The 13282-nt window shown below is 38.9% G+C and overlaps 1 protein-coding gene across 1 annotated transcript; it reads right to left on the bottom strand.

The window, feature by feature from the left end:
* Positions 1–1824: 1824 nt before the first annotated feature.
* LOC100693634 (granzyme G) lies at positions 1825–12094 on the bottom strand. The gene is made up of 8 exons (XM_005478757.3): positions 11997–12094; positions 8293–8373; positions 6578–6672; positions 3522–3600; positions 3293–3446; positions 2985–3117; positions 2609–2836; positions 1825–2513 (listed from the first exon to the last, which is right to left on the bottom strand). Exons 3-8 carry the CDS (start codon positions 6593–6595, stop codon positions 2355–2357), a joined length of 771 nt encoding a protein of 256 aa, XP_005478814.2. The 5' UTR covers positions 6596–6672; positions 8293–8373; positions 11997–12094; the 3' UTR covers positions 1825–2354.
* Positions 12095–13282: the final 1188 nt, after the last annotated feature.

Genomic DNA, 13282 nt, shown 5'->3' with positions numbered 1-13282 from the left:
CCATTTTTTATGAAAAATGTTTAAAAATATGATCCTGTGAACTCATTAACAATCACTCCAAAGTCCATCAAGTTTGCACCAAATTGTTTTTTATGTTAAATTAAATTAACTTTTAAACAATAAAATATTCAAATGAAATTCAGTTTAAATTCCAGGATTCAAAGAGGCATCACCACTTGACAAATTAAAGCCTTAATTTATTTTGATAATATTTTGACTCTTGCAGGATTCCAACTGTGTGCTGTCATGAGCACCTTTCGCTATAGTGGCCAGAAAAACAGTTTACATGTAAAAACAAATTGAGAGTTAATCATACCTCATAAACAAGTACAAAGAAAATCAGGAAGATCCTGATGCACTAATGCATAATCCACAAATACTTTCCTAATATTCCTAATTCAAAACTTTTAAAAATAAAGTACTTGTTAATTAAAGATAACAATACTTACCGTATTTTTTGGACCAAAAAGCGCACCGGATTATAAGGTGCATTAAGCGAAACAAAACAGTCAGATAAGTCAAACTTTACTCAGCTCTGACTAAATGACGTGACTGAACTGGAAACACACACGCAGAATCGACAATGACAAGACAATGAACTGGAGGAAACTCAGGACTTAAATACACAGGATGATGATGATGATGATTATAAACAAAGGTCAGGAGAAAAAAAGGAGAGCCTGTATTAACCTTCAAGGCCACTGAAGGCCAGGAAGGGGCCAGAAGATGTAATAATAACAATTAGCGGAAATAATGTAATGCCTCTCTGTGACTGTGAGGACTGCTAATGGCTGAATGACTGTGATTGTTTACACCTGTGTTTGAGTCTGTTGGTCTTAAAACTTGAAATTTGGACTGGGTAATGTTTTTGGACGTCATGTGGACATCTATGACAGGTGCAGGAAATGTACATGATTAATACATTTGTTTATTTACAAATATTAACATTGTTGTTGTCAATATGATATATATGACTACAGATATTTATAAACAAACCTGATTTATTATGTGTTAGCCTGCTGAGCACTCTGCACACCTTCACACATATCTGTTTCTGTACAGAAAACATGTCCTCCACCCTCTGGAAACACGGGACTACAGAGCCTCTAGAAGCAGTATAAAATCAACATCTATAATGAGTTGGAGTTTAACACTGAAAAGATGTGCACAATGACCATATTTGGACTATAAATAGCCTGTGCACAGAGGCCCTAATGATGTCAACACTAGAAGTTTAATAGGCGATGAAATAAAGATGTCATATTGATGTCCATGTCGGCTCATGGTTGGATGACCAAACTGTGGACCAAGTTTGGATGTCTAGAATTGGTTGTGGCCTTTGTCTGATCACAGAAAAAGTGCTCATTAGTCCATCTGGAGTAATATATGTCAACTTGTACAAAATTTCGATAAACTGTATGGGTTTCTTCATCATTTTTTATTATTTTTGGATTATTATAAATTTTGGGGGGCTCTATGACGTGAACTTCCTCTCTGAGTGTGTGTGTGTGTGTGTGTGTGTGTGTGTGTGTGTGAATCTGAGTCGCAATAGAGATGGTCAGAAATGACAGAGTCAGACTGTGCACAGTACCTGACTGAAGCAAGGAATTTATTTATATCGCACTTTCAGAACAACTCCCAGCTGAACACAAAGTGCTGTACACTTGACATGCCAAAAACGATACATTGAAAAAATAAAATAAAATAAAGTTAAAAATAGTAATACTTCAGTATTACTGTAGTAATACTGAAGTATTACTACACAATAATACAAGCAGTACAAATGTAAGAATGCAAATTTATCTGTGATAAATTTATCTGAGTCTTTTTTTTAATGGTGTGCTATAAAAAAGTGAACATTTACATTATTCTTCAGACTCTGTTCAGTTTAAATTGAAAAAGTAAATACAAACAGTCACAAAGAGGTCATTATACAAATGATTTTAATTAATGCTAAAAAAGAGAAATGTATAAACAGGTACGAAAGGTTTATTTTTACACAATATGAGATAAAACAAAGTTAGAGGATTTTATTTTCTCATTAGATTGAAGAATCTCTTTAATACATATGAAGAACAGAACAATAATGAGATAAAATATTAAATTCACTGAACAAAATTCAGATTTCAAACATCTGCAGATATGAAATCAGTTGTAAAGGTAACATTTAAAAAACAAAGACCCAGAACTATCCAAAAACTGTAGAAAGTAATGCAACAAGAGATTGTTAATTTAATTGTTAGTTAACCTGAGAATCAATGTTTTATTTTAGATTATAGATTTTTTCTTAATTTTGCATTAAGACGTGGTACTTCTTAGATTGTTTTCATTTCTGCAGCTTCCACATTAACTGACTAATCAGCAGGTCTAATACAAACATGATGCTGTGTTTCAGTGGATTCAGGAATTTTAGTGAATCTAATGATGTCTGGGCCACCTGAGTGTGACACTGCACTGGATATCACCCCGTATGCCTTTCCATCTTCACAGACCAATGGACCACCAGAATCTCCCTGGAAGTAAATATTCAGCATGTGAAGCATTGATGCTTCAAAAGTGCGTTAACTGAACGAAGTCAGTTCACTTTATTTTACAAAAATGTACTTACCTCGCTTGGACCAGTCTCTCCCTGAGAGCAGTAGAAGTTTTCCATGGTGCACTCCTTATTGTCAATCAGTGTTACGCTGGTTTCCATAAGTTTGGGAGACATATATGTACTATTCCTGTCTGCTCGTCCCCAGCCAGAGACTATACATGATTTTGGCAAAGTACCATCATCATGACTTGCCAGAGGAATAGGTTTCACATTCTCATTCAAGATTGCCTTGGAGCTCAACTGGACGGGAAAAAACAAACAAAATAAAATAAAAACTGTAGACTGAACTTTTTTTTTTCAAACTTGAATTCAAGGGAGCATTTAAAAATAATAATGTGGGACTCACCATTGTCATTATATTGTACTTTCTGTATAGGGATACTCTTACCTTCAGAAGCATTACATCATTTTTAAAAGCGGTTGGGTTGAAGTATTTATGTGGAAATGGTTGTTCCACAGATATGCGCTGTATTTCATTATGATGATACACATGGTGAACTCCTAGTAAGGCAGTGTAGGACCTGAAATGACACAAAATTATGTGAAAAAAAAAATCATCTAAGAATACAATGATTAGTGTTTCTGTGAGAATGTAGAACTTCTGCACCTACAGAGACTATTTATTCATGTATTTAAATTTTCAGTGCATCAGTCTAGAAAAACATCATAGAAAAATATGAAGTTACTTAAACTCACTCAGCTTGGCCGTGGGCAGCAGTCATTACAAAATCCTGATTCAGAAGGAATCCAGCACAGTATTTCTTTCGACCATCTGACATGTGCCTCTCCAAAAGCACCATGTATGGTCTGCTATGTGGCACAGCCTCATGGCCTCCAAGGATTGTATAAACTGGAAATATACATACTTAATTTGCTATATTATCATTATATTCAGTAAAGTCAAACTGCAGAAAATGTAACTTACCATGACGATCAAGGGTCAGCACAAATATCAGTGTTGCCAGGTTACAGTGGATGAACATGATAGGTTCCCAATGATAGGTCTGAAAAGAAGTGACACACGTCTGCTGTGAAGCTGCAATATGTTTGTGCGATATGCACACGTGTGGTTTTTCACAACATGCTGATTATGATCAGAAAAAGAGAAACTGTGGAGTGAACTGAAACATCAATACACACGACAAACTGACTATAAACTGACCTCGAGTCTAAACTTTAACCATCCAGCATGCAGTGGAGATTAATTATTCAAACTCGCTCAAACAGTACAATCAGTCCTACAGTAAATATCTCATTTGATTAAGTGAGGAATAAATCAGAAAGGGATGCCACCGACAACTAATTCTGGACTATACAGCATATAGTAATGAGTTACCAGGGAACCAAGTGTTTTTAAAATAAGATAATATCATATAATCGACTTAATGGAGTCTGGTCCAAAATATTAATGACTGAAGCCTCGAGCTGAGCGTTTCCGTCATCATCAGCTTGGTATCATGAAACCAGATGTGATAAACAGTGGGGTGGATCTAATGCTGAAATAACAAGAGGAGCTGAGACGTGATGACTGTGAACTGTGATGTTTAGTGTGTGTTGGCTCCCCTGCGCGCAGTAATAAATAGTTTGAACACAGCGCTTTATGTGTTGCATACTTTATTTACAAAATTCCACAATGTCAGAGTAAACTGTTAAATGTTGTCATTGTTGTACTTAAATTTGTAAACCGTGCCTTAAACTGCATGGTTAGATATTTTTCTGTTCCTCCCCTACACATCTATGATGTATGATTAGCTGTAGCTGTTTAACTGCAGGCACATTCCATGTGAGATTCTGGGTTCCTTATCTTCTGAGGGGTGTCCACCCCCGGGCATTTAGGGGCTTGCCTATGCTCGTTGTCTTGCTTTCTTCATGAGTGATGAGTCTCTGAACTAGTGGGTCTGCTGAAGCGCAGATCCAACACACAACACATGCTCAGTGGATAATGAGACTTCTATAGGCCCAGTACAGGACTAGTAATGATAGCTCCTGTTGTCACAGCCCACAGTTCGCTTTTATATATGATACAGCTGTAAAAGCATTTGAGAAGAGGAAGAGAAAGAGTACTAATGGGTGATATTTTCAGACCAGAAATGGAACTAGATAAAAAGGCTGACTTTTACAAACAGTGCCCGTCTAATAAAAGCCTAAAAGAACTGCCAGATACACTGCATGACTAAAACTACATTGCACTGATAAATATTAGCTGCAACTTTGCACTGTGATACAGACACACTTAGACACTGGAAGAAGAGACATGTTTGAATTGGTTCAGCACATTTTAAAGTCCTAAAACTTATCTTCAAGTTAGTTGCACTTATACGACTAGATGTGCTCCCTACTAAAATCAACCACAAAATCTGATATGAAATGATGAAACAACTCAGATGCAGATGAAGTGCAGACTTTCAGCTTTAGAAAAAGATTGCATAATAATATGAGGAATGAATTTCTAATGCTTGGTTAAAACCCTTTGCTGGGTTTGCTGACAGCCTGAAGTCTTGAACTCATGGACATCACCAGACGCTGGGTTTCCTCCTTTTAATGCTCTGCCAGGCCTTTACTGCAGCGGCTTTCAGCTCCTGTGTGTTTGTGGACCTTTCTGTCCAAGGTTTAGTCTTCAACAAGTGATATGCTCAGTTGGGTTAACTGACTTGGTCATTCAAGAATATTCCACTTCTTTGCTGTAATAAACTACTGGGTTGCTTTGGGTCATTGTCCATCTGTATAATGTCCAAATCTAGCCTGTCTGTTCTTGAGGCTTATGAGTGACTTGCACCTTGCAGTGAACCCTGTGTATTTACTTTCATTGAGTCTTCTCTTTATGGTAGACTTGGATATCGATACTCCATGGCAGGGGTAGGCAACTCCAGGCCTCGAGGGCCGGTGTCCTGCAGGTTTTAGATGTGTCCTTGATCCAACACAGCTGATTCAAATGGCTAAATTACCTCTTCAGCATGTCTTGAAGTTCTCCAGAGGCCTGGTAATGAGCTAATCATTTCAGTCGGGTGTGTTGACCCAGAGTGATATCTAAAACCTGCAGGACACCAGCACTCGAGGCCTGGAGTTGCGTACCCCTGCTCCGTGGAAATTATTCTGAGATCTTCCACCAATGTCACCTTCTGTGGATGCCCAGGTCTTTTTGCATTGCTGAGTTCACCAGTGCTCTCTCTCTCTCTCAGGATGTACCAAACTGTAGAATTTGTCACTCCTAATATTGTAGCAATTTCTGTTTTTTTTCTTCTGTTTTTGCAGCTTAAGTATGGCTTGTTTCACCTGCATGGAGAGCTCCTTTGACCACATGTTGTTTGATCACAGCGAAATCTTCTAAATGCACCATGCGTCAAATAAACCTTAGGCCTTTTATTTGCTTAATTGATGCCATAACAAAGGAATTCCCCACCCGGCCATGAAATAGCTTTGGAGTCAATTGGCGATCGTGGCTCAAGAGTTGGGAGTTTGCCTTGTAATCAGAAGGTTGCCGGTTCGAGCCCCGGCTTGGACAGTCTCGGTCGTTGTGTCCTTGGGCAAGACACTTCACCCGTTGCCTACTGGTGGTGGTCAGAGGGCCCGGTGGTGCTAGTGTCCAGCAGCCTTGCCTCTGTCTGTGTGCCCCAGGGTGGCTGTGGCTACAATGTAGCTTGCCATCACCAGTGTGTGTGAATGGGTGGATGACTGGATGTGTAAAGCGCTTTGGGGTCCTTAGGGACTTAATGCTCGCTATACAAATACAGGCCGTTTACCATTTCAATTGTCCACTTACTTTCAGTCCTTTTAGAAAGACTGTGCCACATGTTAAGGAGCTGAAACTCCTAAAGCCTTCATGCAACTTCAATGTGGATACCGTCAAATTAAAGCTGAGAGTCTACACATTATATCCATGTCCATATAACTATAATTGGAATATGTTTCCGTAAACAGTTTAAAAACAAAACTTGTGTTAGTGTCCAAATGTATATCTGGATCTAAGAGTGTGTCTCCTACCACTTCTGACTGGGACATGTTGGGTCGACGTGTTCATCAGAGTAAGCCACAACCAGTAACTACTGCCCAGCTGCACTCATCCAAGCATGGAGAAACTGTAGATACATGAAAAAAGTATTACTGTATTTATTTGTTCTGCAAAATGTGTAACAACATGAAACAGAAGCATAACTTTAGGAACAGATCATGTACAGATCCAATATCTGATTAAAAAACTCTGATCAGCCAGCGATATAAATCTATAGTTAATCAAGTGTAACTTACTGAAAAGTTATTTTATTTGAAAATAATCTCTTGTCATCATTTTTTTTTTTAATCTTTGAGTGTTGCACGCTAATGTCTTGGAAATACAGCAACTGTACATTTAGCTGGTTTGATGAGATAGTAAGCTAGAAAGCAGGGGTGTCATTTTCTTAGTGCCAAACAAGTGGTGATGAGAGGGAAATGGTTACAGAGATGGTTAAAGAACATTTTATTCTTGAGTAAATAAGCTATTTAGCTAAGAGTCTTGAGGATGAAGCAGTTTCTTTCATCTTTGTTGTTTTCCAAATACTTCATAGCTGTACACAAAGTGGCAGGCCAGTAATGTGTTGTAAAGAAGTGCATGAAGTTGAGCAATCCATGAAAATTGCTGCAGTCAAAGACAACGTAAGTAAGGATCGAAATTTAGCAAAACTTTTGATGGCAACCTGAAAACAAAAGGGAACATGCAAGATGGATACTGATGGAAAGATGGAAAGATGGAAAAAGGCCTGTAGAAAGACATGTCTCTGGACATGCAAGGTGTTGATCTTATAATACACTCTTTGCAGGAAGCATTCCAGGACCAATCACACGTACATAACTGAGATTCCAAGACCAGGTGATTCTTGTTTGTTCCACATTTGAGGTGTTTGAGTTGATTTCTGTGTCATTGCCTCAGAGTATTTGTTATGGTCCCCATGTCTGCCCGGCTGGCCCAGCGAGGCTACATGTGTTTTTGTTTGTGTTTTGCTCTCTCTTCTCCCTCCTTCACGCTCCCTCTTCCTCTCTCCTTCTCCTGCATCACTCGGCCGGGGCGGAGCTCACCTCATTGAGTTAACGTGTTAGTGTAAATCCCAGCTTTATAGACTTGTGTGATTCATCAGTATCCTAGTGATGATTACCCCCTTTCTTGTCTGTAGATTCCCGGAACCATCCAGTAACCCTGCTTTCTTGTGGAAGACTGAGCATGACTGCCTGACAGCGAGCAAGAGTGTGTGTGAACGTCAAGTGGAGAGGAGGACTGGAGCTGAGTGTGAGAACGAGAGTGAAGCGAGAGGATTGTGTGAAGCAAAGTACCCGTTTTCCCCCCTGTCAGCTGACCCCTCGTGCCCTTCCCTGATTCCTTCACTTTGTACTTATTGCACCTGGTGTTTAAAAGTTAATATCTGTGAACGTGATCCGTAGCCTCCACCTGAGTCCGACCCGCTAGCCGTGACAGTATTCATGTGATGTAAATGAAATACGTCATCTGTTGTCTTCATTATTTTATGTATATTATATGCGTTGTTATGCTGAAGTATAAAAAGCTCTGATTACATTTATTAGTATAATTAACATTCAGTACTAAAAGAAATATTTCCATCCATTAGGTTTTATTAGGTTTTACAGTCACCATAGCACAACTGCACAACAGGATGTGCTTTTTAGCTTGAGGTCCAAAGATCAGGGTCTGCCTTTGCCTGGCTTCTCACCTTTGACCTGTCCAGGACAGATAGACGTGTCAGTTGTTGGGCACCGCTCTCAGAGTTGTCAAGGTCCTCAGAGCACAAACCCTGCCCACCAAAGAAAAGTGACAGCAAAAAGGGCTAACGGTATCAGTCCAGCTGTTTTTCATCAAACTGTCAATTGTACTGCAAATTTGCCCCAATAACAACAACAACAACAACAACAACAATAATAATAATGATAATACTAATAATAATACATTTTATTTAAAAGCGCCTTTCAAGACACCCAAGGACACTTAACAATAGCAATAACAAAAGCATTATATTGAAAATTGTACATTTTAATTTGTTATTGACCCCTTTACCCCTACTCCTAAAGTGTATATTTATTTTCCTACTCTTCTTATATTTATTGTTTGTTTGTTTTTTTGCACTGATGTAACTGGAGCCTCATCGTCTTGTCTCTTTATATACTGTACCGTATATAGCAGAGATGACAATAAAGATCACTTTGACTTTGAAATTGAATAGAATAAAACACATAGTAGTACAATGATAAAATGAAAACCAATAAAAAACAAAACCAGATAAAATAAACAAACATTAAGTTCACAGTGAATATGCAGACTTGAACCCAAATAAACTGGAGGAGGGAACCAATGCTTTTTATATCTGGGGGTAGAGAGTTCCACAGCCTGGGAGCTGAGCAACCAAAAGCTGCTTCCCATGGTGCTGACATGGAAAGAAGGCACAGCAAATTGGATAGAAGAAGATTGAAGTGAGTGGGCAGAAGAGGTAGTGTTTAACAGGTCAGAAAGGTAAGGAGGAGCAAGGTTATGAAGGGCCTTGAAGGTGAGCAGAACAAGCTTGTACATTATTTGGAATTTCACATTGTTTTTACTTCAAGATTCATTAGAATCTAACAGTGCTGAGGTGTGCCAATGCACCATGAAAACTAAACAGAAACACAAAATACATCTTATTAGATGCTTATTATTAATATAAACTCAAATATAAATCAAAGTAATAAATATAACTAAATATCAATTCAGCAATCAAGTACAGGTTAAAACATCTACCTCACTCCGCCTCCCAAGGGCCGCAATGTGTTTATTTTGTTAGACTCTCGTATCACACTGCTTTGCGCTTCATTGAGAGCTGCATTCTGGCACATGTACACCACAAGACTTTGATTTTCCGGTCTGAGCTGGAAGTGCAGCTTGTCGCTAACTAAGCAACAGAGCCCTCTACTGGACACTAATCATAACTATACAGCTTATACCAATAAACAAAAACGGACCTTTACAGCTCTGAACCTGAGGTGAAGAGAGAACCGTGGAGTTTTCAATAGTGAGAGTGAAATGATTTGCCTTCAGTAGGTTGTATTTAGTGCCAATAAGAAGGATTTCAGTTTAAACCTCAATGAGCTTAGGAAAATTAGAGCTGAACCAGGATTCTAATTTAGATAAGCATTCTGTAAGAGAAGAAGATGGGAGGGAGGTATCAGGCCTGCAGGAGAGCTATAACTGGATGTCATCGGCAAAACAGTGAAAGTGATGATCAAATTTACTGAAAAAATGGCACCAAGAGGGAGGATGTCTATTATGAAGAGAAGAGGGCCTAGGACTGAACCTTGGGGTACACCAGAAGTGACTGGCAATAGAGAAGAGAGGAATGATTTAAGTTGAATAAACTGGGAGTAAAAGATCATTAGTGACTTTAAGTAAAATGGTATATAAAACGGTATATCTATATCTATATCTATATATCTATATCTATATCTATCTATATCTATATATCTATATCTATATATATATATATATATATATATATAGATAGATAGATAGATAGATATAGATATATTACAACCCCCAAAAAAGAACCTTACAGTTTTAGAGTCCTCATACTGTATATCTCTATGTATTAGAATAGCCACTCCTCTGCTCTTACTATTGAAATCTGAGTGAAAATATTGTGTAAAGCCTCCTCTAAGAAGTCTAGACTGATCCTTATTCATCAGGTTGGTTTCCTGTAAATAAACAATGTGACTTTTTAGCTTATTGAGATGAGAGAATATTTTGTTGCATTTAACTGGATGGTTTAGTCCTCGGTCATTCCAGCTCACCAAAGTGGTGCTGGTCAGTGCTCCATTTACTGAGGGCATAGTAAGAGGCTAGCAAAGAGTGCTGTGGAGAGAAGGTGCTAGTACCATGCTAGTTCACACCAGAACCAATGCAGAGTATGATTAGACCAACTTTGGAATCTCTAGCCGGCAAAAAGTGAGATAACGACACATAGCCCAAGGGTAAATGAGAATCTGTAAAATTTAATTGTCATTATTATCTTGTACCTGTTTCAGCCATTCATAGTTACTCCAAACTATGTATTGCCAATGCAGAGAAAAAAGGGAGAGCGAACAGTCCTGGCCCTGGACACATTTCAAGGACTCGTTAACTTCTTCAGAACAAATTCCTTTACACGTTTTGGGTCTTTAAAAGTCCTTTCTTGTCTGTCCATGTGATCCTCCACCTCGCTGGGTACCTCAGCCCGTAGCGGACTCCTTTGCAACTGCGAAGTAGATTCTTCACCTCGGTAAAGGCGGTGCACTGATTACTCACAGCTTGGGTGAAGTCTGGCAGTGTGCGAATATGATCCCTGTCTGTGGTTGTTATCACCCCAGCCTCGGCTGCCTTTCTAAGAAGTAGTTCCTTTTCTGTGAAGTAATGACATTTCACTACAAATGCCCTTGGTAGCTGGTCATCTTGTGTTGGTTTGCTGCGGAGGGTCCGGTGTGCCCTATCCAGAGTCTGTACTTTTCCAGACTGGCAATAGAGTCGGAATTAGCAGTGACTCCCTTTTCCAACTCAGATGTGTGGCTTTCAACCTTATCCAGTCTTTTATTGAGCCTCTCAATGACGCTGGGGAGGTGTTTTACATTTTTCTGTTTTTCTTTAACTGGTTTATTTATTTCAATTGATCAACTTATGCTTTTGTAACCAGGTTAAAACTGTCAGTAATTAAAATGTGTTGAAAAATTAAAAATGTAAAATGTAAAATATTAATGGTTAAAGTATTTGGAAAAATGTTGGAATTCCTTTTAAGAAGACTACAACAACAATAATAATGTTCAATAAGTTTAAATGAGCGTCTGCATTATATATGGTTCATTTTCACAAGTATCCTGTTTTATTGTGAAGAGCTTTGTAAGAGGAAGTGAATGCAGTTGTGATCGGTAGCAGGACTGAAAGAAGTTTGTTCCAGTGTGTATGTATAAATTGGACTATCTGCTCGTCTTTGTTGATGTTCACATTTTGAAACTGTCTGTGAGAAGCTGGGGACATTTCTGCTCAACATTCACCGAGCAGCTGCTCACTTTTGTTTTAGCTCAGGAGCCCAGCAATCTCATAGATGTCTGCTGATCACTCTGCACACCTTCACACATAACTGTTTCTTTATTAAAAACATGCCTTCCACCTTCTGGAAACACAGGACTATAGAGCCTCTAGAAGCAGTATAAAATCAATGAGTCGAAGTTTGACACTGAAAAGACGTGCACGATGACCATATTTGGACTACAAATAGCCCGTGCATGGAGGCCCTATTGACATCAACACTAGAAGTTTAGTAGACTGTTGGGTCTGTGTTTCCACATGCCCCGCTAGTTTAGAGACTTATTCCTCATGAAGAACGGAAAACAAGACAGTCAGCGATCGATCGATTTTACTTACACAAGGGAGGCCCCAGTCGGCGTCTCAGGAACGCACTTCGAATCCTATCACAAAATGACCCCGACTCCGGCCTCCGCTCGCTGCCTGTTATTGGGAAAAACAGTTCACACAATACACATCACAGCAAAAGCACTTCCCACCGTAAAACCCCCAAATGGTTCTAAGACAAGGCACTATGTGTGTGTATGTGTAAACACCTGTATGCATGTGCAAGAACGTGTGTGTGTGTGTGTGTGTGTGTGTGTGTATATGTATGTGTCTCTGTATGCGTGACTTCCAACTGTTTCTAAAAACATCCTTGGTCATAAAGAGGGTAATCTCCCCCACACCCAATATATGGCTCAATTCCTGTATTGGTTCACCATGCACAACACAGGTGAAGCCATACAAAGGGCAGGAAGCTTACCAAACAACAAACAGAATCTTCACAAGGCATGTGTCTGTGATAAAACCTCCCCCAGCAGAGAGTGGCTGGAGAGGTGGTCAGGATCAAAGGAATGTCTTGATCCTATAGATTGAACTAAGACTTTACAAATTTAAGAACCACAATGGCAACATTCAACAATTAGACTTAACATAGACGTTGAAAAAAAGATGTCATATTGACATCCAAGCCGGCTCATGGTTGGATGACCAGACTGTGGACCTAGTTTGGATGTCCAGAATTGGTTAGGGCCTTTGTCTGAGCACAGAAACAAGTGCTCATTAATCCATCTGGAGTCATATATGTCAGCCTGTGCAGAATTTCCATAAAGTGTATGGATTTTTCATCATTTTTATTACTTTTGGGTTATTAGGATTTTTTGGCACTCTGTGCGGTGAGCTATCTTTCTGAGTGTGCGTGTGCGTGCGTGTGAATCTGAGTCGCAACAGAGATGACAGAGTCAGACTGTGCACAGTCCCTGAGTGACGTATTACTACACAATAATACAAACAGTATAAATGTAAGAATGCAAGTTCAAAACCCCAAATCAGCTCAATAATATCATTTACTGATATTATACATTTTAAATAGATTAACCCTTAATTATCATGTACAGTATTAATTTCGCAGTTGCAGCACAATGTCAAAAAAGGGCTGATTAAGAAAACAGAAACGGGGAACTTCAGCCTCAGGGTAGCAGCTCTGTTCTGTCTTGAATCAGGCAATTTAGCAGTAAGGAGGTAAGTATATAAGCAAATAAAAGGCCTGCTACTGTGTGCAAATGATTAAATTACTGTTATTTTTATCATTTACTAAATACTTATGTGGCTTTTTTGGCTGAGCACTTGGTTAAGTCTAATGT

The sequence above is a fragment of the Oreochromis niloticus genome, linkage group LG23 (assembly GCF_001858045.2).
Source record: "Oreochromis niloticus isolate F11D_XX linkage group LG23, O_niloticus_UMD_NMBU, whole genome shotgun sequence".
In the NCBI taxonomy this organism is placed as follows: Eukaryota; Metazoa; Chordata; class Actinopteri; order Cichliformes; family Cichlidae; genus Oreochromis; species Oreochromis niloticus.
The sequence above is the reverse complement of the archived record's forward strand: the minus strand, read 5'-3'. Positions and strand labels throughout refer to the sequence as shown.